General features: G+C 42.0%; 1 protein-coding gene across 2 annotated transcripts in view; it reads left to right on the top strand.

Annotated features, from left to right (window-relative positions):
• The first annotated feature begins 7,939 nt into the window (after positions 1–7,939).
• LOC132397398 (Wilms tumor protein homolog) overlaps positions 7,940–24,929 on the top strand; it is a 144,424-nt gene continuing 127,434 nt past the window's right edge. For both annotated transcript variants that reach the window (XM_059976119.1, XM_059976120.1), the window contains exon 1: positions 7,940–8,557. In XM_059976119.1, the coding sequence (XP_059832102.1) occupies positions 8,161–8,557 (397 nt within the window). In that variant the 5' untranslated portion in view covers positions 7,940–8,160. The remainder of the gene's footprint in view (positions 8,558–24,929) is intronic.

Here is a 24,929-nt window from a genome sequence, read left to right on the forward strand (position 1 = left end):
CTCATATGGCCCCATCAGGTGGCACACCACTATAATTGAGGGGCTTCCTCAATCAACCATGCCCCTCCCTCTCCAGTAGCAGTAAAACTCTGCACTGTGGTGCTTCTCCACCGAGCCCTTGCAATGGCTGCAAGAAGCTTCAGTGTGTCCCTCAGCCTGTACTCGTGCAGCCTGGATTGTGCCAGTCGGCAGCATGTTCAAAGTCATTGTATGTGAGCAGAGATTACAGAATGATGTATTAATACTGAGAACTTTTCATTTTAGAGTAAACTGCAATCTATCAGGCCACTTTTTAACTTTTGGCTGCTTCTGTCTCCCTTATTAGGTCTAAGAATTATATTCCTTTAGCTAAGTTTACACTCGGTCCATCCCTTCCTTGACATTCCTGGCTTTATCAGTTCCAGAAATGAATAAAGGAGTTACAACGAGTTGGTCTAGTAATCAAGTGAAACCATGAGAAAAGCAAATTAATGAATTCAAACCTTCCTTGGATTAAATACAGGAGATTCTGCAGATGCTAGAAACTCAGAGCAATGGAGTCTCATCCATGGAAATGAATAAACAGTTGACGTTTTGGGCTGAGGCCCTTCATCGAGATCAGAAAGGAAGGAGGAAGAAGCTGAAATAAGGAAGTGGGGGGGGGGAGGGGAAGGAGTACAAGCAGGCGAGTGATAGGTGAGGGGGAAGATGAGTGGGTGGGTGAGGATGGTTGAAGAAGTTGGGTGGGGATTGGTGGAAGAAGTAAAGGACTGAAAAAGAAGAATCTGATAAGAGAGTGGATTACATTTTTGATATGAAATCAATTAATTTTGAGGTCAGAGTTTTTGTTACCACAGCTGCCTTGCAACAGGATTACAGAATATGAAAGGACATCAATTTGGGTTAAAGACATTCAAACAAGCCGTAATTTTAAATGGTTTGTTCTATGTGGATTAGCACAGTAGCAGAGTGGTTAGTGTAATGCTATTACAGCACCAGAAGCCCAGGTTCAATTCCCACCACTGTCTGTGAGCAGTTTTTACTTTCTCCCTGTCTCTGTGTGAGCTTCTTCCCACATACATTTCAAAAACGTACAGGTTAGCAAGTTGTGGGCTTGCTATGTTGGTACCGGGAACATGGCGACACTTATGGGCCAGCCACAACACATCGGAATGTGCTGGTCATTCACACAAACAACACATTTCACTGTATGTTTTGATGGCCATGTGACAAATAAAGCCAATCTTTAGTCCTCAAAAAAATCTTCAAAGCAAGCATACAACAATAAGCTAATTGAAATTTGGAGAACTTTGGTAAGTTTGCATGGTTCATCTGTAAATGAATAATAAGCACTTCATAAGCAATGCAATTCCAACTTTTACTTATGCATTTGTATACAAATTATTCCTGTGCAGTGGAGAGACAATACAATCAGTTACTGCAAGGTTTTTAATGTATTGCACTGTACTGCTGCTGCAAAACAACAAATTTCATGACATGTCAGTGATAATAAACATGACTCTCATTGCACGTTATCCCAACTCTGATACAGTATGTTATCAAAGATTTTGTCTTTCCAGTAAAAAAATTAATCTGCCCACGGTTGCAAGTAACCATCTCTGCCAACACCCCTGAAATTATATTATCGAAATATTACTATTTTGCTTTTGGGTGACCATACCATGCGACAAATCAACAATTATATTCCTATAGTGTCCAACAGTGGGCCATTCGACCCATTTGGTATGGGCTGTACAGAAGTCTCCTCCCACTCTTAGTACTCCAACGCACAGTGGTGATGTCACCAAGCAAAAGTAACTCATTTGGAATACACACAGTGAGACATAATAGCCCTGATCTCAAATAAAATCTTTCTTTTTAAGAAGATGGAGTTATTTTCCACATTTGTCAATTGTCTAAACAAATGAGGAATAAATGAAAACAGATAGTGTTGCAGACACTCTGTGGTTCAGGCAGCATCAGTGATTGTTACACATCGAATGTACTGTATCAGCTGTAACACAGTTCGGAATATCCTTAAGTTGTGAAAACAAATAAAATATTATATGTAGTAAATACTGAATATTTACTTACAAAGCAAGTAATACTACCTGCAGTATCAAGGCAGCAATGGAATTTACCCATGAGGCCATCCCTGTGAAGATGAGGTCAACTACCTGCTTTAGATGGACCCATTATCAACATTAGATGCACAATTCCCCAGCTGTTGGAGTTAGACCAAGACTAACAAGTCCTAGGGTTTGGCATCAGCCACACTATATATCCAAGCTCATGCTTCTCCTGCTACTATTTAGACCAGAGAGATGCCTCCATCAACATCAGCTTTGATGTCAATTAAAAATACTGCATTTGTTGGAAACCTGAAATTTAAAATAGAGGGAAATGGAAATACACAGCATGTTAGGTGACAATTGTGCAGAGTCACACACACACACACAAAAATGCTGGAGGAACTCAGCAGATCTGGCAGCATCTAATGAGGGGAATCAACGGCCGACATTTCGTCTGAAATCCATCATGTCTTTATCAGGAGTTCCAGCGTCTGCAGAGTCTCAAATACGAGGAAGTCGGCAGATTCTGGAAATCTAAAGCAACATGCGCAGAGTGCTGAAGGAACTCGGTAGGTCAGGTAACATTTATGGAAAAGGGTAAACAGTCGACGTTTCGGGCCGAGCCGATTCTTCAGGAATCTATTTTCTTTAATATTTGTGCAGTTGACTTTCCAGGTTCAAGATTTTTTGCATTAACTTTTTGCTCTTCTCCACTGATGTCCCTGACCAACTGAGTATTTTCTCATTTTATCCCAGTTTCCAAGTGCAAGGTGCAGTTGAACTATGACGTAGAAACACAGGAAACCAACGGCACAATACAGGCCCTTCGGCCCACAAAGTTGTGCCAAGCATGTCCCTACCTTAGAAATTACTAGGCTTACCCATAGCCCTCTGTTTTTCTAAGCTCCATGTACCTATCTAAAAGCCTCTCAAAAGACCCTATCGTATCCGCCTCCGCCACTGTTGCCGACAGCCCAATCCACGCACTCACCACTCTCTGAGTGAAAAACTTACCCCTGAGATCTCCTCTGTACCTACTTCCCAGCACCTTAAACCTGTGTCCTCTTGTGGCAACCATTTCGGCCCTGGGGGAAAAAAATGAAACTGACGAGAGGAGATGTCAGATATCCTGGGAAAGGTCTCCCGTCACTTCCTCCCCGCTGCTACAAACGTTGTATGTAACTTTCCTTCACCACCTGAGATATAGAACCAGTGGATGATTTTCTACCACCGTCTCTTAGTGATAAGATCAGGGCGTTCTCGGAAAGAAACCCACGCGGTTGTACCATCCATGCATTGTGGGCATTTGAAGTTTCGCCACTGCTCTCCGCACATTCCCAAGACACTCGAGCCGGGAATTCGAAATTCTAACCAATCCCAAAATGTGGCTGCGACCAGTGCTCGCCGTTTCTTGGCGGTGGCGGGCGGGGTAAATTCCTGCAACCCCTCCCCATCCTTTGCTTTATCCAAGTTTTGTTTCATTCAGTCTTGAGGCAACCGTGAGCTTGCGCTAATGCTCCGATCACATCGTGAATTGGCGCAATGTCGCTCTTTAGAGAACTGCAATTTTCCCCCTGGAACATCGCAAACAAATCTGCAATTTTCCGACAGAGCAAAGCGCAAAGTTTGGTCCAAGCATCTAAGCGTCTGTTCTTTGACATTGCACGGGGGACCTTGCTTGAAAATTCCCCCATCCAGACTAAGACTTCGCTTTACAACTTTAATGCTATGTAAAATGTACACAGCCCCACAATCTCACTCACACACCCCCTTAACATCAGAGGAATTTCGCCTGAGAAGAGTTAAGAGATTCCTCTTGATGCTCCCATGAGCTCCACAAATGGCCAGATACTGGATCCTAGCCCATTCGTCGACCCGCTTCCTCTTTTGCTCATCCCGACAGACCCTTAAATAAAAGGCCCGGAACGGTGGCGCGACACACTTGTCGATTTCCTTTGGTTCTGAACATTGTAGAAATGAATAGGTGATGAGTAGTGTGTTCAAATTTCAAAGTAAATTGATTATCAACGTACTTATGTGTCACGATATGTAATCTCGAGATTCATTTTGTTGCATGCATTTACATTCGTACAAAGAAATACAATAGAATCAATGAAAACTACACACAAAGACTGACAAACAACTGTGTACAAAAGAAGACAGACTGTGCAGATACAAAATATTACTAATTTACAAATAGATAGATAAATAATACTGAGAACATGAGTCGTAGAGTCCTTGAAATTGCGTTCATAGGTTGTGTTCACTGATAGTGTAGGAATTGATTTAACCATGCGGATTGGCTCCGTCCTTAAATACATGCTTAATTCTGTTAAAATTTGAGATTTTATAAAGTCACTCGTAGTAAATTATTTACAAAAAAGACTCGGGTTTTGTGCAATAACTTGAAAGGTGAGCTGATTGCCTTCTGGAGAACATAGAAACACGGCGCAATGTCCCGCCGCCGAACGGGAAGGGCGAGCATCATCTCGGGCGCGCAGCCGTGCGCTTCGATCGGGGAGATGGAGTATGATTTAAAGAGATGGGGCGAAGGGGTCCTTAACGCTCTTTGCAATGAGTTCAGAACCGGGGGGAGGGGAGGAACTGAACGAAAAGAGGTTCGCTGAACGAAGAGTTTCAGACGCAAACTTCGATTTGTGCCGTAGAGTTACGAGTTCTGAAAATCGACTAGCGGCAATGAAAACAAAATGTCAAATTGCGCTAAGGATGTGGGTTAGAGGCGGGGGAGGCGACCCCGAGAAGACGATTCGAGTTGCAAATGCCTCCCCGAATAACATATTGAGACAGCAGCGTGTTTAGCGATTCTGGGATGAGCTAGGTGATACTCAATTGCCCCTTCCCGCACTGAGCGCCTCAGACAGTACGTATATACAGGTTTTAGTGTTCCGAATGCACGCGAAAATGAATTTGCTTTCGGACAGTGCTCCAGCTCTCTGCCACTCTCGCTCTACCAATAAAACTGCCATTTTAAGGTGTTTATTTTTGTGTGATTAATTCTGAACTGGCAAACATATCAACTCAGCTTTCTACACACTCTCTCTCTAGCCAAAGGATCATTTCAAATTCATCACCCCGCCATTCCTCAACCTGCAAGATTCGTTCTTAATCTAGCTTGTATTCGCTTTAAGCGAAGAAACAAAACTCAAATCATTCGAAGTTTTAAGTTGCAATCTTATGCTTCACTATTGAATCTGGATTTTTGATTAAATTAATACTTCCCTTTTCAAATTTTCTCTTCGTATTTTTTCTTAACTGGTCACTTAAAAACAATCAACCGTTTAAAATGTTTTAAAATAATTTTGAAGTGCTTTACTTTCTATGGGGAATTATACCTACCCCCCCCCCACCCCGCCCCCCAGATAATCCGATGCGTTCACATTTGGTTAGGTCTGTGAGTTACAAAACCCGTCGTACACCGGGCAGGTCCGTCTTCCCATTCAAAACCCTCTTCCAGCTGCGATGCCAGTCACAAGTCGGGGCAATTTATCGAAGGATCGTGAGCTTTAATTAGCTGTAAGCAAAATAGTCGTAGTAATAGTAATAACAATTAAAGTGGATTTATTATCAACGTACGAATATGTCACCACATACTACCCCCAGATTCCTTGCAGGCATTCACAATAGAACAAAGAAATACAATAGAATCAATGGAAAATGACAGACAAACTCTGACCGTCATGCGTATTATAGTTTATTACAGCAATGACAATAATAATTTCAATAAAACATGCAATTATCTGCCATATTATGCCTAAAGTTTAACTCGATTTAAAGATATAACAGAAATCAGCGGGTAGTGACAGAAAGAATCTCATTTTACTTCCTCTTAATCGTATATCAAAATTAAAAATGACGCCCATTTTAAAATAAAACGCCAACACTTAATAGACCCAAGCAACACACACTTAATACAACCTCCTGCTCTTAATGTGAGGCGCCGTAGCACTTTGAAAGGCAAAGAAATGATTGTGGTCTTTCCGTAGCTTCTTCTCGTGGATATTGATTAATGCGTCCTTCCCCAAACCTTCAGAAAACTATTTTGAACTTTTGATGTGATTATTGTTTTTAGGCCGGAGCAATAAAACCACGGTGCTATTTTGTAACTTCACCGGCACAAGCCTTCATCAGTGTGTCTATGTTCTAGCACAGCGTTTGTATGTGGGTGCTCCAGGGAATATTATTTAAAAAGGGACCATTCTTCTATCAGTTATTACTGTAAAAATTCATAAACATGTATTCTAACGGGTAAAATTGAACATCGCCTTTGCCCGACGATTCGAAAATATTATTTTATACCTTGGTTCTAGGTTATAACTTACGAAGGGGAGAAATGTCTGATTTTTACAAATTGATCTGAAGTAACCTGGTTTACGCAGCACAGCAACGTCGCTTTGCTCTTCAAACATTGTGGCCGTGAAGTTTATGAATGTTTGCAGTAAGATATGAATGAATATAATTTCCAGCTTAGTGTATTTCATTTGTGCGTAATACACATTAACAGAATGCAGGTTCATTTACTGAATTACTCTGTACAATCTTACACTGCTCCGTTAAACAGGCTCCACTACAGTGTTGGTTATATTGTTAGCAAATTAACGCCGCATTTAAAAAAAATATAGAAGTGTTTGAGGTATCTGCGCACCTCACGCGTTTCCCTCAACCCCTGGCACTAGCTGTCCGCTGGTGTGGATTTCACGTGTCTACTGACTCCAATCCCTATTAACCTGAACCACTTTTTTTTTGAAAAGACAACAAATTTAACGAGCTCTGTTTAACTGACCGTCGGATTCCTGGACCGTGTGAAAATTAAAAGGAAAACACGTCAGGCAACAAGTAATCGCCTGCCAGTGGAGACTTCATTAACGTTTTAAATGCCGTTTATACACTGCCCGCTTCTTTAATGGATTGAGGTCTGTCACTTGGAACTGATGCCTCTCTCCTGTTCCATAGATCTCTCTCTCTCTCTCTCTCTCACACACACACACACACACACACACACACACACACACACACACACACACACACACACACACACACACACACACACACACACACACACACACACACACTATAAAGCTAATGATTCATTCATATTTACATCAGCCCCTCGTTCCAAATTACCAGCACGCCGGTCAATAACCCCGTCGTGTGCAGGATAAGATTAGACAATGTTCTACTCAAGTTTTAGCTCCATGTGTCTCGATTTGCAATTAATTCAGTTTACAGCAAATTATAACACACTGCTTCATAACTGACCGGGACACCAGAACTCATCCCCGAGGTGTTACTGGGATTGTGAATTAAGTGATAAAGGACTTTTTCATTTAAAATAAATTATTCTTTGGAATATCATCCACGGGGTTTAAACCTCCAACAAATACCCTGATGCGAAGACATAACTTCTTGCAGAGATTATAAACGGCCCGGTTTCGATTTGATACACCTCGCTTCCAGTTCAAAAAGAAATGTTTAAGTAGGTTTTGCGGCCGAACGGACAAGCCCACTTACTCGTCTGCTGCGCGGGTTCCGTTTCTAGGAGAAGCTCTTCAGAAAACAAGGGGCAACTTTGATAGAATTCGACTTGGCGTTTCTGACGTGAATGGCAGACTCATTCAACGTTAGGGCTAAATCCCACCCACCCACCCCACCACCGCCGCTCCTACAACCCCCACCCTCCCTCCTTTTCTCCCCCTCTCCGTTCACATGTATCCTCTTCGTCCAAACCAGCTCAGGAAGGGAGGGGGAGTTGGTGGGGGGGGGTGTTCTACCACTCAGCTAGGGAGGAGGTCTCTGGTCAGAAGTTGCAGACTCCACCTCCTCCAGTATTTCAGGCCGGGAGTCTCCAATCCGATCCGACACATGTGGCCGAAGAGTGGCTGGTGTTCCAACACCCACACCTCGCCATCCCATCAGCGACGCCGCTGTACGCCTCAAAACATTGTTGAGGAGTGTGGAATTTCTGGACACCGAGCAGCTGGTGCTGGGATTGTTGGAGGGAGGGGGGACAGAAATTTGGCTCATTTAAAGAAAGAGGGAGAAAAATAAATAAACGATTGATTCGACTTGGTTTAAAGAGGCGGTGGATACCATGGGCTCCGACGTGCGAGACCTGAACTCTTTGCTACCCGCGGTCTCCACGCTGACTCCGGGTAACGGCAGTTGCGCGATGCCGGGGAGCGGCGCGCCTCAGTGGACCCCCGTGCTGGACTTCCACCCGGGCGCTTCTTATAGCGCTCCGATCGGACACCCTTCCTTCATCAAACAGGAGCCGAGCTGGAGCTCCACGGAACCGCACGATGACCACTGCCTTAGCGCATTTACCGTGCACTTCTCCGGCCAGTTCACCGGCACGGCCGGGGCTTGTCGCTACGGAGCGTTCGGGGCCCCCGCTCCGAGTCAAGCGCCACCCAGCCAGGCGAGGATGTTCACCAATGGTGGCTACCTTAACCATTGCGTTGACACGCAGACAGCAAGCAGGAATCAAGGTAAGGGGGTATAATAAACAGAAACAATCTTTTAAAAGTTTTGATTATTAGCCAAGCAACACACAATAAAAGAACGCCAGTCAACAAGAAAGGGTTCGTATTCTGCATTGTTAGGACGATTTTAATTGTCGAAATAGGTTTTGTCTTCACGTGAAACCAGTCTCCAAGACCGTTTACTCCGGCGGCGGGCTGTGTCGCGTCAGAGCAGCTTCAGTTTGCAGTAAGTCAGTTCGCGAAGAATCAAAAAGGAGCAAGTTGGGTGGGCGTCTGTTGAGGAGAGGAGGGGGTTCATAGCGAAACAAAGTGAGAACGCAAATCCGACTTTCCCGACAGCGTTTTCCCAGGTCGGCACTGAAGTCGGGCGAAGCTTGCCGGAAGAAGTCGGGCAAAGTTCGGAAACAAAATATGAACGCTTTTATTTAAAGAATAACAACATTTCTCATCTGATATCTAATGGTGTGCCTGCTTTGTCCCAGAATATTTCCGGACATAAACTTCACAATCCGGTTAAAGAACCAATTAAACTAAAAAAATACCGGTGACAGTCGGATGCCGCCTGATCCGCGGAGTGCTCCTAACATTTTCCGTTCTTCTTTTCCCGATTTCCAACCCGTTTTAATTCACAATTTAAATGGTTCTCCGATTGTCAGGCGCAGCTCAAGTTACTTGAACGCGCACGGAAAATTTGACAGAACTCTTATTGCAAACTCCCTGCCGTCGCTCACCTGGATATAGATGCGCTTGTTCCAAAGGGCGAAAACTAGGGGTTCATGAATGACCCCTTTAGGGACCTGGTACAAAATCAAATGCATAGTGAAGAAAACATAAGGTGTCGCAGATTAGTTTCCTCGTCTCGTTCCCACTGTGCCAGTTTTGTACAAATTATCTTGTGCTTGTTTTGATTTCATTCTCGTGATATTTTGGGTTTCCAAATAACGGAGGGAGAAAGAGGGTGGTGGGAGTGGAACTTGTTTCTTGTTTCTTTAACTGACTATACTGAGGTTGAACTGAAATACTAAGCGCTTTTCGATATTTATAAGACACACAAACCTCTAGCATTAGCGCCAACGGGTCGTAGTTCATTTTTTTTTTAAACGAGTCATATAACCTCGCTTTAAAAGAGTAATTTACAGGGTCAGTGCGTGACATGAACCCAAGTGATTGGAATCTGCGGCCAAATAAAGGTGAAATAGCGCGCGATCTTAAAACGTCCATAACCCCCGTCCCCTCCACAAAAGAAGACAGTAGTTTTACCACGCGGGGTCCACTCAGGTTTTGAACAGAGAGGACATTGGTGAAAGTTGCGGCGCCATAACCAGAGTTTATTTAAGAGATGCAAGTTATATCGCGGTTGTGAAAGTGGTGATGTGGGAAGGGAGCTGAGCGAGTTAAATTTAAATTTATAATTCTCATCTCGAAGTTTATAGACACAGAAGGAGTTCTGCAGACGCTAGAAATCCAGAGTCAGAAGCACAAAATGCTGGAGGAACCCAGCAGGTCAGGCAGCATCTATGGAGGTGAATAAAGAGACGACATTTCGGGCCGAGACCTTTCATTGAGTCCGGATGGAGTATCTTGACCCGAAACGTTGGCTTTTTATTCCTCTCCGCGGGAGTTTATAAAACGCGTTACATTGACATTTACTTTAGCGGACCTCTAGCCAATGGTTTGATTATTTCGTTTATTATATTTCACTTTTCCTTGGAAATCCTCATTTAAAAAAAACCTAGGCGAGCATTTTATTCCACTCGTGGTTTTAAAAATAACAATGTTGTGTCCTCACTATTCCGAGATAAATAGGATTTTCACTAGCATCTGACATTTAACAACAGGCATGAAGTGAACGGGCAACCAGAATGTCTGATCAAGGAAACACTGTTACTGCAGAGTAAAGCGTTGGCAATTGAATCATTTGTGTATGAACTTTAGTCTGCAACTACGGACACTGGTAATCTGAAGTACAAATAGAAAAATATTGAAAACACTCGCAGGTGCCACCTCACCTGTGAAATATTCCCGGTATTTTCTGCTTTTATTTACTCTGAAACCGTTTGAATTGGCCAATTGGGAAAAGCTTTAGAAAGAAACATTTTGTTTGAGGTGAAGGCTGTTGTGACTGGCGGTGAGCCCTCCGAGTTGCTGATGAGGTCGCCGCTGAAAGCTGTACAACTAAGGGCGGGAGGAAGATGTACCAGATGGGCTGAGCGGCCTTCGTATCTTGCCACGGACGTAGATCTGGCGGAAAGCATCTCAAGGTTCATTGTCTGGCTGGAAAGCTGGCCGTGGGAAAGACGTTACATTGGTGTGAAGATTATACCTTCTGCCAAGTCTGGCCATCGAGGGGTGTTGAAACGGGACGCCTCCCTCTCTCAGGACCCAGCTGCGCTCCCTTTCTGAATAACAAGGGTCTCAAAAATCTGGGGAAGATCAGCCGTTTTTCAGCACAATCCAATCAATTCCCTTCTTGACATCTCCGATAAGACCTTTTAATTAAAAAGGGACCTGGTTATCAAGCAATTTGTTCGGGACTAAAGGTGGGGGCGGGGAAATATTGAGGGCAACCCCCCCAAAATTGAGAGACCAACGAATACCGGAAGGACAAAGAATCTAATCTTGTTGCTCTGAGCAACTTTGAAGGTCAATGCTTGGGTTGCTTTGCTTTTCAAAAAAAGTCGGGCTTCATTGTAACCTCCGTGGTATTTCCCAGTGTGCTGGTCTGTCAAAGGCTGCCGTTATTCCTCCCAAATACCGACAAGATAAAGAAATTCGTGAAATAAAATACAGCCACTAAACAGACCTGTGTTGTCTATGTAAAGTTCTATTTACTGGCAGACTGGGGAATAAAAATGTAAAAACACCGAAGATTCACTCAGTTGAATTCCATAAGGCTCCATTTTATGGAATCTGAGAACTACAACAGGAGCGGCAATAATGTTGCGGGTTCACGTGTTACACTGGGTTGTAGAATGACTGATTTATCTTAAGGGTTAATTGGGAACAGACTTCCAAGCTCCGGATCCGTGTTACGTTTTGTTTACCTGTGTTAATTTTCGAATTCTCGTTTCTCATTGAAGTTGAAGCTCGCCTCGTTTAGGCCCATTAGTTGCTTGATGGGGATGTTTTAAACTACGATAAAGAGACTTTATTTGTATTAACAAATCGAAACAAAACAACCTATCGATTATTATCGCCAACGTAATGTGATAAATGTACAATATGATGTAGCCCGTAATTCCGAAGGATTCTCCCATTAAGATTTTACAATGCCAACACAAACTACTGGCTATGAAGGATTGTGTTTGACAACCGAATTCAACTCTGTCATCATTTGGTGCTATTCCGCCGATATTGTCAACTGTTAGTCGGTGGGTTCGCCGTAGTTTTACCTCCTTAAATTTGAGGTATATTTAGTTTCGTAATATACCGAACCCCAGAAATAGTGACACAGACTACCAACTGCGGAGAATTGAAGATCCGCTATTCATTTCAAAATATTTCACATTTTAGATATTTATTCTATATTCCGTCCCAATGCAATTGGGCCTGGGAGGATTGTATCCGAAACAACTATATCCCATAGTAACGAATCGTTCATGACATTTAAAAGCAGGATCGTCTTAAATCAACTTTAAATAAATTTAAATTTTTGACACGTGTGCACATTTCAGGAATCGGAATTATTTCCCTACCACTTTATATATATTTTTTGTTTTGTTGCCACATTTACGAGAAAAAATGAGGGACGGTGTGGGGAGCTGGTTGTTCAGTGGATATCAGTGAATCCCTGGATCGAAGACAGGCAACACGGCCCGAGACTGTGCTCAGGAATATCAAAGAGTGCGCTTGTCTGTTGTTGGCCCGTGGACTTAACCCCGAAGCTAGAGGCGCGCAGCAAGTCCGAATAACCAACCACTCTGTGTGTAGACGTGCTTGTTGGGTGTTACAGGGAATCCCGACTATTGCTTTCGATTCTGTTGTTGACCCGGGTAGAGAAAAAATTATAACCTGTGTGATTGCACGAACGGGACGTGTTTGTGGTAACTCACAGAAAAACGAAACGCACTATTTTCATCCTTATTGAATCATGAGTCAAATGGCCCTGAAAGAAGCTTTGCCCGCAGTTCCAGACGAGTTTATGAACGAAAAGGACTCTTTAAAAAACACATACACCACTCGCATACACGCGCTGCGCACCATTTTAATTAGATCGGGAATCTGGCACTATCTTAAAAAAACAGACGAGATAATTGAAAGTCTGTGTTAATTGGGGGCGAGGGGTCATACTCAACTTTCTCCGCCACTTCCGCTTTGGAAAGTGAGGGGTTTTTTTTGGACCGTGAGCCAGTGTGGTTGAGCTGGCCGCAGGCAGTTCCTTTCTTCTGTACAAAACGGTGGAGCGGCGGAGGCTTCTTTTTGTCACTCGGTGCCCGGCGTAAACTTGGGCCCGACCTGGAGCACGTCCCCAAATGAAGCCGGCACCGCGCCTTGCACATTGTCGGCGCGGAGGTGAAGACAGCGAGAATAACAAACGCGAAGACAACCACTCTCGAGAGAAGCCCCCTTGTTATCAATTTATTTAGAATCATCGTTCCTTGTATATTTGAATTCGGACACAAAAAAAAGGCTCGGTCTACATTATATTGAACGCACTTCAACGGTTTTCCGAGAAGGAACTCGTACCAATACGTTCTGTGCATTCGCATTACAAGTAATACTGCGCACATTTACAAATTAAACCCTGCAAACGCCATCAAACCAAGTCATTGTAAAGAATTATCCTAAATGCTAAACTCCCTTTTTGCACTAATTTAATTATTTTATATGTTTGTTTATTGTAACTTATGGTATATTTTATGTCTTACTGCTACCGCAAAACCTGATTCTGATTTTCTTGATCTCCCAATGTACCTGGACATGAACCTCCCTCTTTATTTGTCTACCTGCCTTGCACTTTGGCGGTAACTGTAACACTTCATTTTGCATTCTGTTATTATTCTTCCTCCAGTATGGAGAGGACTGTCTGGATGACAGGCGAACAAGAAGCGACCCGCAGTATCTCGGTACATGTGGCAATTAATACACCAATTACGAATAATCAAGACGTTGCAACTTTAAGGCGCAGGTGTAATTTCCGCGGCCACAGTCCGAGCTCAGAGCGAAGATTTCACAGATAGTAGACATCGGTCGTTACACCTGAAGAGACAAACGTTGAATAAATGTTTTCGGAACAGAAGATCCAACAGCTTTCACTAATTAAGGATATTGGCTTTAAAGCTTTTCTTGCGTTGGAACCTGTTTTGCTCTGAAATTTGGGGGCATAGTCCTTTTCTAGTTGCAATTATTTAAAGTCTTAGTTTTAATGATTCCGACTTATGATTGACAATAAACAAGATTCCGATATTTTTTCTCTTTCCGCAGTTTCACAAATAAACCCGCCCCAGAATATTCAGCTTTGACATTCAGGCTTTCCGCCTCGCTTTAAGGATGTTTCCAAATGCACTATTTACTAGAAGAGTAATCTCGCCATTTTAAATGCCTTTTCGTTTTATTTTAAACCGAGTTCCTCTAAAGAAACACTCTACGTCTTTATTTTAGGATAACTCGTCCTTACATGGCGTAGAATGAAAATTCGCATCCTGTTTTCACCTCAGCACGGACTCGAATAGACGCGGGACTCTGAAATAACTTCACCGATATTTTATTACTTATTAGAAATAGACTATAACAAATTAAAGAATTTTGGTAGTTAATAAAGTAATCGCAATTGGCGAACTATTCAAAACTGCGATAAGAGAAAAGTACCAATCCAAGACCGCCATCTTGTTTGTCACGATTAGAAGTCGGAATAATTGAAGTTGAGGCTTTTTAAAATAATTGCAAATTAACTGCAAAATTGTCCCAGCTGCGACACTTAATTCATCGACCTGCACACAGTTGTGACACTGTTTTTGCATGCCTCAATTGCCCACCGATGTTAGTTGGGTAGCAATGGATTTTGGATATTCGATAGGAACCAATGCATTAATTCAGTGGAAAGATTGTATTGAATAGCCCGCGGAATTTAACCAACTGCGACGAAACATCACGATTTGGCTTTTTTTTTACTAAAACCATTGCAACGGCGTGATTGTGATCAAAACTTAGTAAAAAATCTGCATTTTTGTGTGTGCGTGTGTGTGTGCGCGCCCTTTATTTGAGGGTTCGCTTTGATTCCAAAACCGCCTTACAAATTCCAGAGCCGTGCAGTAAGAAGGTGCAAAATTAGAGAGTTGTATTTCCACAGTGTTTCTTACCCTTAATATCAACAGTGCAAGAACGAATTCTGTAGAAAGATACGAATATATGGACTGAGGGATCATAAACATATAAAAGTTCGCGATTTACCCGAACGGATCTGTTTGATCTACCGGCTACCGTTGTGAAAAACATGGACCCTAAAACTCCATTGTTCTACAGAGAAGTCATTCTGTGATTAAAATAATACCGCGCAGAACAAAATCATTGGTGAATAAAGAGACGCTGAAGAAAAGATAGCTGGTGGTGTTTTCCCCTCGGTTTAAAACCCCTATTGTAACTCCTACGTGATTATTTACTCAACGAATTTTGAAAGCCGTGTAATTGAAAATCAAAGGATATTAATGGGGCAGCATGAACTCCCTGGTTGTAAGGTCAAGGGACTTACTGACGGATCAGGTTTATTGTTGAAATGAGATTTCTAACTTTGATAAGTTAGGCCCTTACGCATTGACGCTGCAAAGGTATCCGAGATTGGTCAAGGACTGCTTTAAAGATCCCGTTGTTTCCACAATTTTCGAGAACATTTTGTGAATGGGTGGAGTAACAGCTACAGTATTATCTTGTCTTCGCTTATCCCGAGCTCTCCAAAGAATTTCTTCCAATATGGGGTTATCTCCTGACTTGTCGCTGAACGCCAAACCACGATTTTATTCCCGCCGTTTTCTTGCGGGAAGAATGTACAAGTTTGCGGAATCTAATTTTATTTTGGTCTTATTAAGCGCGGTGAGAATTTACCCGAAGTTGAGACATAGCCTGAAGGCACTTTGCCTTGGCGCGCTTTGCGAGCTCCTCATTTTCTCTCCAAATTTGGAGATCTTCGTTGGGTTCCTACACAACTGCTGGACGGTCTTACCAGCTTCAAGACTGTCACCATCTTCCGCAAGTGCTTGCATTATGTCTCATTTCAAATAAAATGAAAAATGTCGCTGACAACTTGCTTTCGTAACACCGGGGTTCAGGACAAACAACCATTATAAGACAGAGAAGCCATTCGATCCATCGAATCTGCTCCGCCATTCCGTCATGACTGATTTATCCCCCTCCAGCTCATTCTCCGGCCGTTTCCTGGTAACCTTTAACGCCTTATAATTACATTCCCCGGCACCTCTTTGAGGCCTTTTTCTTTCCAAAACAGTAATCTAATGACACTGCTTTGGAATATTAACCAGTGTTTCTAACCAAGCACTGCATCATTAAGTTTCTATTATTAATTGCCCTACTATAATGTCTTCTCCTTCTTCTTAAGCCTATCGCCCCTGTTGGAGTATACACTGCCATCAGCAGCTGGCCAAATTCCTCTGTCCCGAGCCAGTCTTTAAAGTCGTCCCCAGGTGTAGCCCATCTTCGAAGATCCTTCCCCTCCCATGGACGGGCTCTTTGGAGCTTCTAATGGCGTTCCTGTAGCTCTGGGTTTTTACGGAATGGGGTTGCAAGCCCCATGTGCCCAAACCTCCTTTCAAGGCGGAGCTTGGCGGAGTCCTGCTGTAATGCGGGGAAGGTTTAAGTGAGCGAGTCACCCACCATTCCTAAATTATTTTCCTTCAATGTGGCTTTTGCAGAGATTTGCCTCGTGCAAGGCAATGCCTGTCAGAATGGAGCAAAATGGCATTCCGGCTTAACCCCATGTATGATTTTATCAGTTTGCTCTCTTCTCGCCAAATGCTTGGAGATGAAACTGGATTTTGTCCTGCAAAGGAAAGTGATGTATATACTGCCTAATGAAGCCAGTGGGGTCTGACTGCGTAAGGGAGAGGAACAGAGAGCTGTCTCATAACTGAATGCTTCTGACTCCACCCGTGAAGGCTAGAGTTCACTGTAATCAACAATGGATTATAAAGTCATCAAGATCAAAGATTTGATTCCATTCTGTAGCCTGGTCCCATTGTCTGATACACTTACTGGTAATAGAAGTACTGATCTCCTGGAAAGTAGTCTCTGTAGAATTGGAACATAAGGTCACGGGCGGGAGGTTCTTCAGGCACAAGGACAATCTGAGCAGAACTGCTCATGTAGAGAATGCACAAACTGAATGACGCTTTGATTTACAATACACATACTATAAATTAGTGTAGGATTAGTGAGTTTCAAATATTATTCCCATTATGTGATCCTGTCACCTCTAGATAGCAGTTCTCATGAATTAATTTTATGCAATATTAATAGGTAACTCATAATCTGGAATAAAGCCACTTGATTCACCCTTCCTCAATTTGGAAGTTATTTGTATTTTATTTTAGGCCCTTTTGGCCCTTCAAGCCACGCCGCCCCAGCAACCCCCGATAAATCCGGTTAACCCTAACCCAATCACGGGACAATATACAATGACCGATTAACCTATCCGATACATAATTGGACTGCGGGAAGAAACCGGAGCACCTGAGGGAGAGCCACGTATTTCACAGTGAGGACGTACAGAGATTTCTTACAGAAATTGAACCCTGAACTCCGGAACGCCCCGAGCGAAATAGTGTCGCACTAACCGCTACCATAACCGCGTTATCCGTCTTTATACAATTCTGACTTTGAAAGTCAATATAAATTTATTAACGAGGTACATATATGTCACCAATAGAAATCAGCACCCATCATCAAGGACCCTCAGCATCCGAGCCATTCTTTTTCCTCGTTGCTGCCATCGGAAAGGAGGTGCCACTCCACCAGGATCAGGAACAGCCCCTCAACCATCAGGCTCCTGAACCAGTGTTGGTAACTTCACTCACCCCATCACTGAAATGGTCACTGAACGCAGTTTTGGACTGAACTTCAAGGATTCTACTACTCATATTTTCAGTATTACTAATTTATTATTATTAATTACTTTTTTTTATTTTCACAATTTGCACATTGGTTATTTGTCAGTCTTCGTGTGTAGTTTTCCCCTGGTTCTATTATAGTTTTTTTATTCTCCTGTGAATGAATTTCAAGGTAGTATAACAAAGTTCAAAGTAAATTTATTATTGAAGTACATATATGTCACCATATACAACCCTGGGATTCATTTTCTTGCAAACATTTAAGGGAAAACAAGGACATACAATAACATTTATGAAAAGCTATAAATAATAAAGACTGACTTTTAACCAAGGAGCGAAAGAAGACAAACTGTGCTAATAATTAAAATAAATAATAATACTGAGAACTAAATAATACTGCAGAGTCGTTGAAAGTGAGTTCAGAGGTTATGGAATCAGTCCAGAGTTGAGGTGAGTGAAATTATCCATGCCGGTTCAGGAGCCTGATGGTTGAAGGGTAATAACTGTTACTGAACAGTTATTGTCATTTCAAGTAAAATCGTATAGGTATATGGACAGGAAAGGAATGGAGGGTTATGGGCTGAGTGCAGGTCGGTGGGACTAGGTGAGAGTAAGCATTCGGCACGGACTAGAAGGGCCGAGATGGCCTGTTTCCGTGCTGTAATTGTTATGTGGTTATATATGAACCTGATGGTCTGGCAGTCTTCCTTCTGAAGGGGCTCAATGGTGGGGAGGGCTTTTCCTGTGATGAATTGGGCTGTATCCAACACTTTTTGTAGGCTTTTCTGTGCTTGGGCGTTGGTGCTTCCATGCCAGGCTGTGATGCAAGCAGTCAGGATCCGTTCCGCTGCGCATCTGTAGAAGTTTGTCAGAGTTCTTTACGACATGGCAAGTCTGCGCAAACCTCTAGTAGAGGTCTTTGCAATGGCCCCGACTTACTCAGAGTTGAAGTGAGTGAAGTTATCCAGGCCGGTTCTTGATTAATATATTCTATTTCTCCCACTGAACACTCCCATACAGCTTCTCCTTAGTCTCCGACACTGCCACCGTCATATCATATGTGTTCTTGGCAAAGCTGAGACCAAGTTTGCTGATGGAGTTCTTATTTCTACTTTTATTGCCACTTGATGTATTCTTGTGTTCTGCTTCCAAGGCTAAGTTATTTTTAACAAGATGAAAAATTGAAACAAGAACTGCGACACGGAATATCAAAGGGGTTGGAGAATGCAATATAAAAACGAACATGGTTTATTTGGGAGGGGATGCTACACTATCAGTAACTGAGTTTCACTCTTCCCTCCAAGCTGCTTTCCCGCGCAGGGTTAAAACGCTCCGACGCACGTCGCCTTTGTTGCCCGCGCAGCTGGAATTGCCTTTTATATAATGTTTTATTAAAGTGTTGCGCAGTTTTCAGCCTGTGTAAAAAGTTCCTTCTCGGAGCAATGGTTGGTCCGCGCAGCTGTGAAAGCTGCCAAGTGGACATATTCAAAGAAACAGAGATCTATATATGGGGTAGTGGCAGAGGCAGATACATTAGGGACTGTTCAGAGATGTTTAGATAGGTAATGAATGTTAGGAACATAGAAGGATATGGACATTGTATAGGCAGAAGAGATTAGTTTAGTTGGCTAGTTAATTGCTAATTTACCATTGTGGGACAAAGGGCCTGTTCCTGTGATAGACTATTCCATGCTCTAACTACTATACAGCACAGTACAGAAGGAGGTATTTTGTTCTGTCATCGCTAGCTTGTCTGTATTTTGAAATAATAAGCATCATGTTCCTTTTACTTATCCCAACAGCAATGCATTTATTTACCCCTTTTCAAACACATATTTAGATCCCCTTTATCAAAACACTTTCTATTGCACATTCAGTTGGTTTATTCCAGACTATAGCAACTCTGTCGGTTAAAAGCAACCCCATTCCCCATACCCACCCCCCCCACTACACTTTCCCTCTGGTTCTTCCACCGTAAACATCTTGCAATAAATTGCTTGGATTTTTGCAATCTTATTTGCATGGATATTTGTGCTCCAAATGTTCGTCACATACACTCACTGGTTGCTTTGTTAGCTACCTAATAAAATGGCCACTGAGTGCACATTCGCTGCCTTTTGCCCCTGTAGCCCGTCCACTTTAAAGTTTGTTGTGTTGTTCATTCAGAAATGCTCTTCTGCTGTTGTAATGCATGTTTATTTGAGTTACTGTCACCTTCCTGTCAGCTTGAACCAGTCTGGCCATTCTCCCCTGACTTCTCATTAACAAGGCATTATCGCCCTCAAAACTGCCACTCACTGGATGTTTTTTGGTTTTTTTTTGCACTATTCTAGTGACTCTAGTCATGTGTGAAAACCCCAAGAAATCAGCAATTTCTGAGATTCTCAATCCTTCCGGTATGGCAGCAACAATCATTCCATGATCAACATCACTTAGATCTCATTTCTTCCCCATTCTGATTTTTGGTCTGACCAATAACAGAACCTCTTGAACATGGATGCATGCTTTTATGCATTGAATTACTACAACAGGATTGGCTAATTAGATATTTGCATTAGTGAGCAGGTGCACCTAATAAAGTGGCCACGGAGTCTACATGCAGAAGGTGGCACTGTGAATAAAAGATTATTTGGCACTCATTAAAGTGCTATGATTTTCTATATCCTGTGTAATGTTATCCTTTATAAATGCAAAACATAAAATGGCTGGGAATATATTTGTTTGAAGAATGACAATTTGCAAATTATGAAGTCTATTTTGTTGATTAAGACCAAGGAGCAATATATAGATGATTGTTTGAAGAGCTCCATTAATTAAGTTTGTGGTGTGAAATCCTGTAGTTCTATGTTCTGAAACTGTAAAGACAAACAGGAAATTTTAAGCACATATCTCACAAACATTATATATGCATATTCTCTTCTCATTTTCCACAAGTAACCATCTTCTCTATGTCTCCATGTTGAGTGCAAGCAACCAATCACAGTACCTTCAGTTAGCAGACTGCAATTAACTCCTAAACCTTGTGCAGAGTTCAAGCATGAGGGAATTCTGTTCATGGACGTTAGACAGACACATAAAGCCTCTTTCCCCAGGTGGTGCTTTCTTTTAATAAAACAAGGGAATGAGGAGAAGCCTCTCATTTGTCATAACATTGGCAAAAGTCAAGGTTACACTTATAAAGTTCCCAAGAGGTCCAATAGATTGACTAGAACCATTCAAAATAAAGCTTAACATGAAGTCTCCTGTGAGGGACCTCACCAGGTATGTTTGAGAGTAATAATAATGGGATACATAATATTCCCCATGTTGTCTTTCTTTAGTGATGCTTTTATGGTCACAGAACAATATGTTTTTTTTTCAAAGTTCAAAGTAAATTTATTATCGAAGTACATATATGTCACCATATCCTACCCTGAGATTCATTTTCCTTGCAGGCATTCACAGTATAACAAAGGAATACAACAGAATCAAAGAAAAACTACACACAAAGATTGATAAATAATGTGCAAAGGAGAAACTGCAAATACAAAATAAACAAACAAATAAATAAATAAGTACTGAGAACATGGGCTATAGAGTCCGTAGATTGTGGAATCAGTTCAGAGTTGAGGTGAGTGAAGTTATCAACGCTGGTTCAGGAGCGTGATGGTCGAACGGTAATAACTGTTCCTGAACTTTGTGGTGTGGGACCTAATGCTTCTGTACCTCCTTCCTGATGGCAGTAGTGAGAAGAGAGCATTCACTGGGTGATGGGGGTCCTTGATTGACAGATGCTGCTTTCTGCTGTTAGTGCTCCTTGTAGATGTGGTCAATGGTGGGGAAGACTTTTCATTGGATGCACTGGGCTGCAGCCATCACTTTTTTAGGCTTTTCTATTCTTGGTCACTCGTGTTTTTGAGTCATGGATTATTCCTTGGAAATCCACACTGGCACATTCACCGTCAATGTTGTGAGGCTCAGACATTTATTACTGCAGTCTGCTTACTTCTTGACTTTCCTCTTCTGAAAGTAATGACTCACCCTGAAATAATCCTGAATTCTCTCCGACTTTAATCAAGTGAAGTTTTTCATTTCTGCGCCCTGAGTCTCTGCCATGAAACAACAGAGCATAGCTCATTCCAAGCTTAAATCAATATCACAAACGTATTCTGATAGCCAAAAGACAAAGATCCAGAGAACTGCTTATATCAGTCTTTCCTTTCCATTCTTTACTAAGATACTTGGTTGGATTTTCAAAAGGCAATACCTCAGAAAGGCTGTATCCTTATTATTCAAGACATGCCCTCTTCTCATTGCCACCATCAGGCACACACTCAATGATTCAGGAACAGCGTCTTCCCCTCTACCATCAGATTTCTGAATGGACTTGAACCCGTGTACACTACTTCACTATAGTTTGCTTCTTTTTGGTATCTTTTTTCAATACTTTTTTTATATTCAGTGGATTCCAGATAATTGGGTCATCAGTTAATTGCAGTAGCTGCTTTTTTGGGACAACTCATAAAGAACAAAACTAATCAAGAAAATATTTGGGGTTCCCTTCATTTATTTGGGACACTACGCTCCTTAATTGGGACAGGAGAGTGTTGCTGACCAGTTTCTGACTAGCAGCAGTTGCTTAAAATTGTGTGTGGCTGTTAGGAACCGCATTGTGCTTAGGATGGTTTTTAAATTGCATCAGTTGCATGTGTTTGTGTTCAAAACACAGTGATTTTTGTCACTGGTAGTTGCAGAGAAATAAGCAATAAGACAATTCAGAACTGTTTTTCTCACTGTGGCTTCAAGTATTCAGGCTTTGAGATGCCAGAAACGGCTAGGAGTGAAAATGAAACGATTTCACTACTTCAACAGGTTAGGAACTGTAAAGAATTTGAAGGTATTGACAATTGTCTTGAACGTTACAATGAAAATGAAGATTTGGAGGATGCAATTATCGATAGCATTGTATGAAGGCAGTCCATTATCTGCACTAGGTGTCTACACTGATTTTGTTCATTTGCAGTCAATCAAAAGAACGCGATATCCTCTGTCAAGAACTATTAAGAACTAATACACAGTTTTATAGTACTGTGGTTGTATTAATAATGTTCTAAATTGTTCTGTATTTCATTTAAATACATGCTTTGTTACTCAGTTACACAGTAGTTTGTCTTTTTTATACTTTTTTAACTATTTCTTTGAAATTTTGGCTAATAGGGGCAATGCTTAATTGGGACAAAATGAACTGGTCTTGATGTCTCCTAATTAACTGGAATCCACTGAATATACATTTCTTAATGTAATTTATAATTTTTACATTATATTTTGTAATGTACTATTGCCACAACAAAACATATGCCAGTGATATTAACCGTGCTTCTGATTCTGGTTCTGATAGTGTCCCAGATAAGACCAGCTAATATACTGGTCCAAAAGTTAAGCATACATGTCTCCTGACTGTTGAGGAATTGTGATTTATTCATAGACCGCCAAAGAAGCTATATGATAAATTTTCATACATTGCTTCCCATAGTGGGTGAGTCTAGGACCAGAGATCACAGCCTCAAAATAAAAGCATGTCCCCGTAGAACAGAGGTGAGCAGGAATTTCTTTAGCTAGAGGGTGGTGAATCTGTGGAATTCATTGCCACAGATGACTATGGAGGCCAAGTCATTATGTATATTTAAAGCGAAGGTTGATAACTTCTTGATTGGTAAGGATGTCAGTTGTTAAGGATGGCAGGAGAATGGGGTAGAGAGGAAAAATAACTCAGACACGATGGAATGGCAGGTAAGATTTGATGGGCAGAATGACCTAATTCTGCTCCTATGTCTTATAATAAATGCAGAAAATGCTGCAAATATCCAACCAAAAAGAATTGAGGCTTCAGATATACTGGATTGACACAATTAGTTTGACTAGGGTTCACAGCCTGGGCTGCTTTCATCTGGGTCACTTTCCAATTCTCTGATATTTTTCCTGTTTGTAATGATATAGACAGGAACTTTACCAAAGTTCTATTCATTCCCCATCTTTCAGGAAAGTGGTGTTAGGTAAACTGAAAGGATTAAAGGCAGATAAATCCCCAGGGCCAGATGGTCTGCATCCCAGAGTGCTTAAGGAAGTAGCCCAAGAAATAGTGGATGCATTAATGATAATTTTTCAAAACTCCTTAGATTCTGGATTAGTTCCTGAGGATTGGAGGGTGGCTAATGTAACCCCACTTTTTAAAAAAGGAGGGAGAGAGAAACTGGGGAATTATAGACCGGTTAGTCTGACATCGGTGGTGGGGAAAATGCTAGAGTCGGTTATTGAAGATGTGATAACAGCACATTTGGAAAGAGGTGAAATCATCGGACAAAGTCAGCATGGATTTGTGAAAGGAAAATCATGTCTGACGAATCTTATAGAATTTTTTGAAAATGTAACTAGTAGAGTGGATAGGGGAGAGCCAGTGGATATGGTATATTTAGATTTTCAAAAGGCTTTTAACAAGGTCCCACACAGGAGATCAGTGTGCAAACTTAAAGCACACGGTATTGGAGGTATGGTATTGATGTGGATAGAGAATTGGTTGGCAGACAGGAAGCAAAGTGTGGGAGTAAACGGGACCTTTTCAAAATGGTAGGTAGTGACTAGTGGGGTACCGCAAGGCTCAGTGCTGGGACCCCAGTTGTTTACAATATATATTAATGATTTAGATGAGGGAATTAAATGCAGCATCTCCAAGTTTGTGGATGACACGAAGCTGGGCGGCGGTGTTAGCTGTGAGGAGGATGCTAAGAGGATGCAGGGTGACTTGGACAGATTAGGTGAATGGGAAAATTCATGGCAGATGCAATTTAATGTGGATAAATGTGAGGTTATCCACTTTGGTTGCAAGAATAGGAAAACAGATTATTACCTGAACGGTGGCTGATTAGGAAAAGGGGAAATGCAACGAGACCTGGGTGTCATTGTACACCAGTCATTGATGGTGGGCATGCAGGTACAGCAGGCGGTGAAAAAGGCAAATGGTATGTTGGCATTCATAGCAAAAGGATTTGAGTACAGGAGCAGGAAGGTTCTACTGCAGTTGTACAAGGCCTTGGTGAGACCGCACCTAGAATATTGTGTGCAGTTTTGGTCCCCTAATCTGAGGAAAGACATTCTTGCCATAGAGGGAGTACAGAGAACGTTCACCAGATTGATTCCTGGGATGGCAGGACTTTCATATGAAGAAAGACTGGATCGACTAGGCTTATACTCACTGGAATTTAGAAGATTGAGGGGGGATCTTATTGAAACGTATAAAATTCTAAAGGGATTGGACAGGCTAGATGCAGGAAGATTGTTTCCGATGT

The sequence above is a fragment of the Hypanus sabinus genome, chromosome 7, assembly GCF_030144855.1.
Source record: "Hypanus sabinus isolate sHypSab1 chromosome 7, sHypSab1.hap1, whole genome shotgun sequence".
NCBI lineage: Eukaryota > Metazoa > Chordata > Chondrichthyes > Myliobatiformes > Dasyatidae > Hypanus > Hypanus sabinus.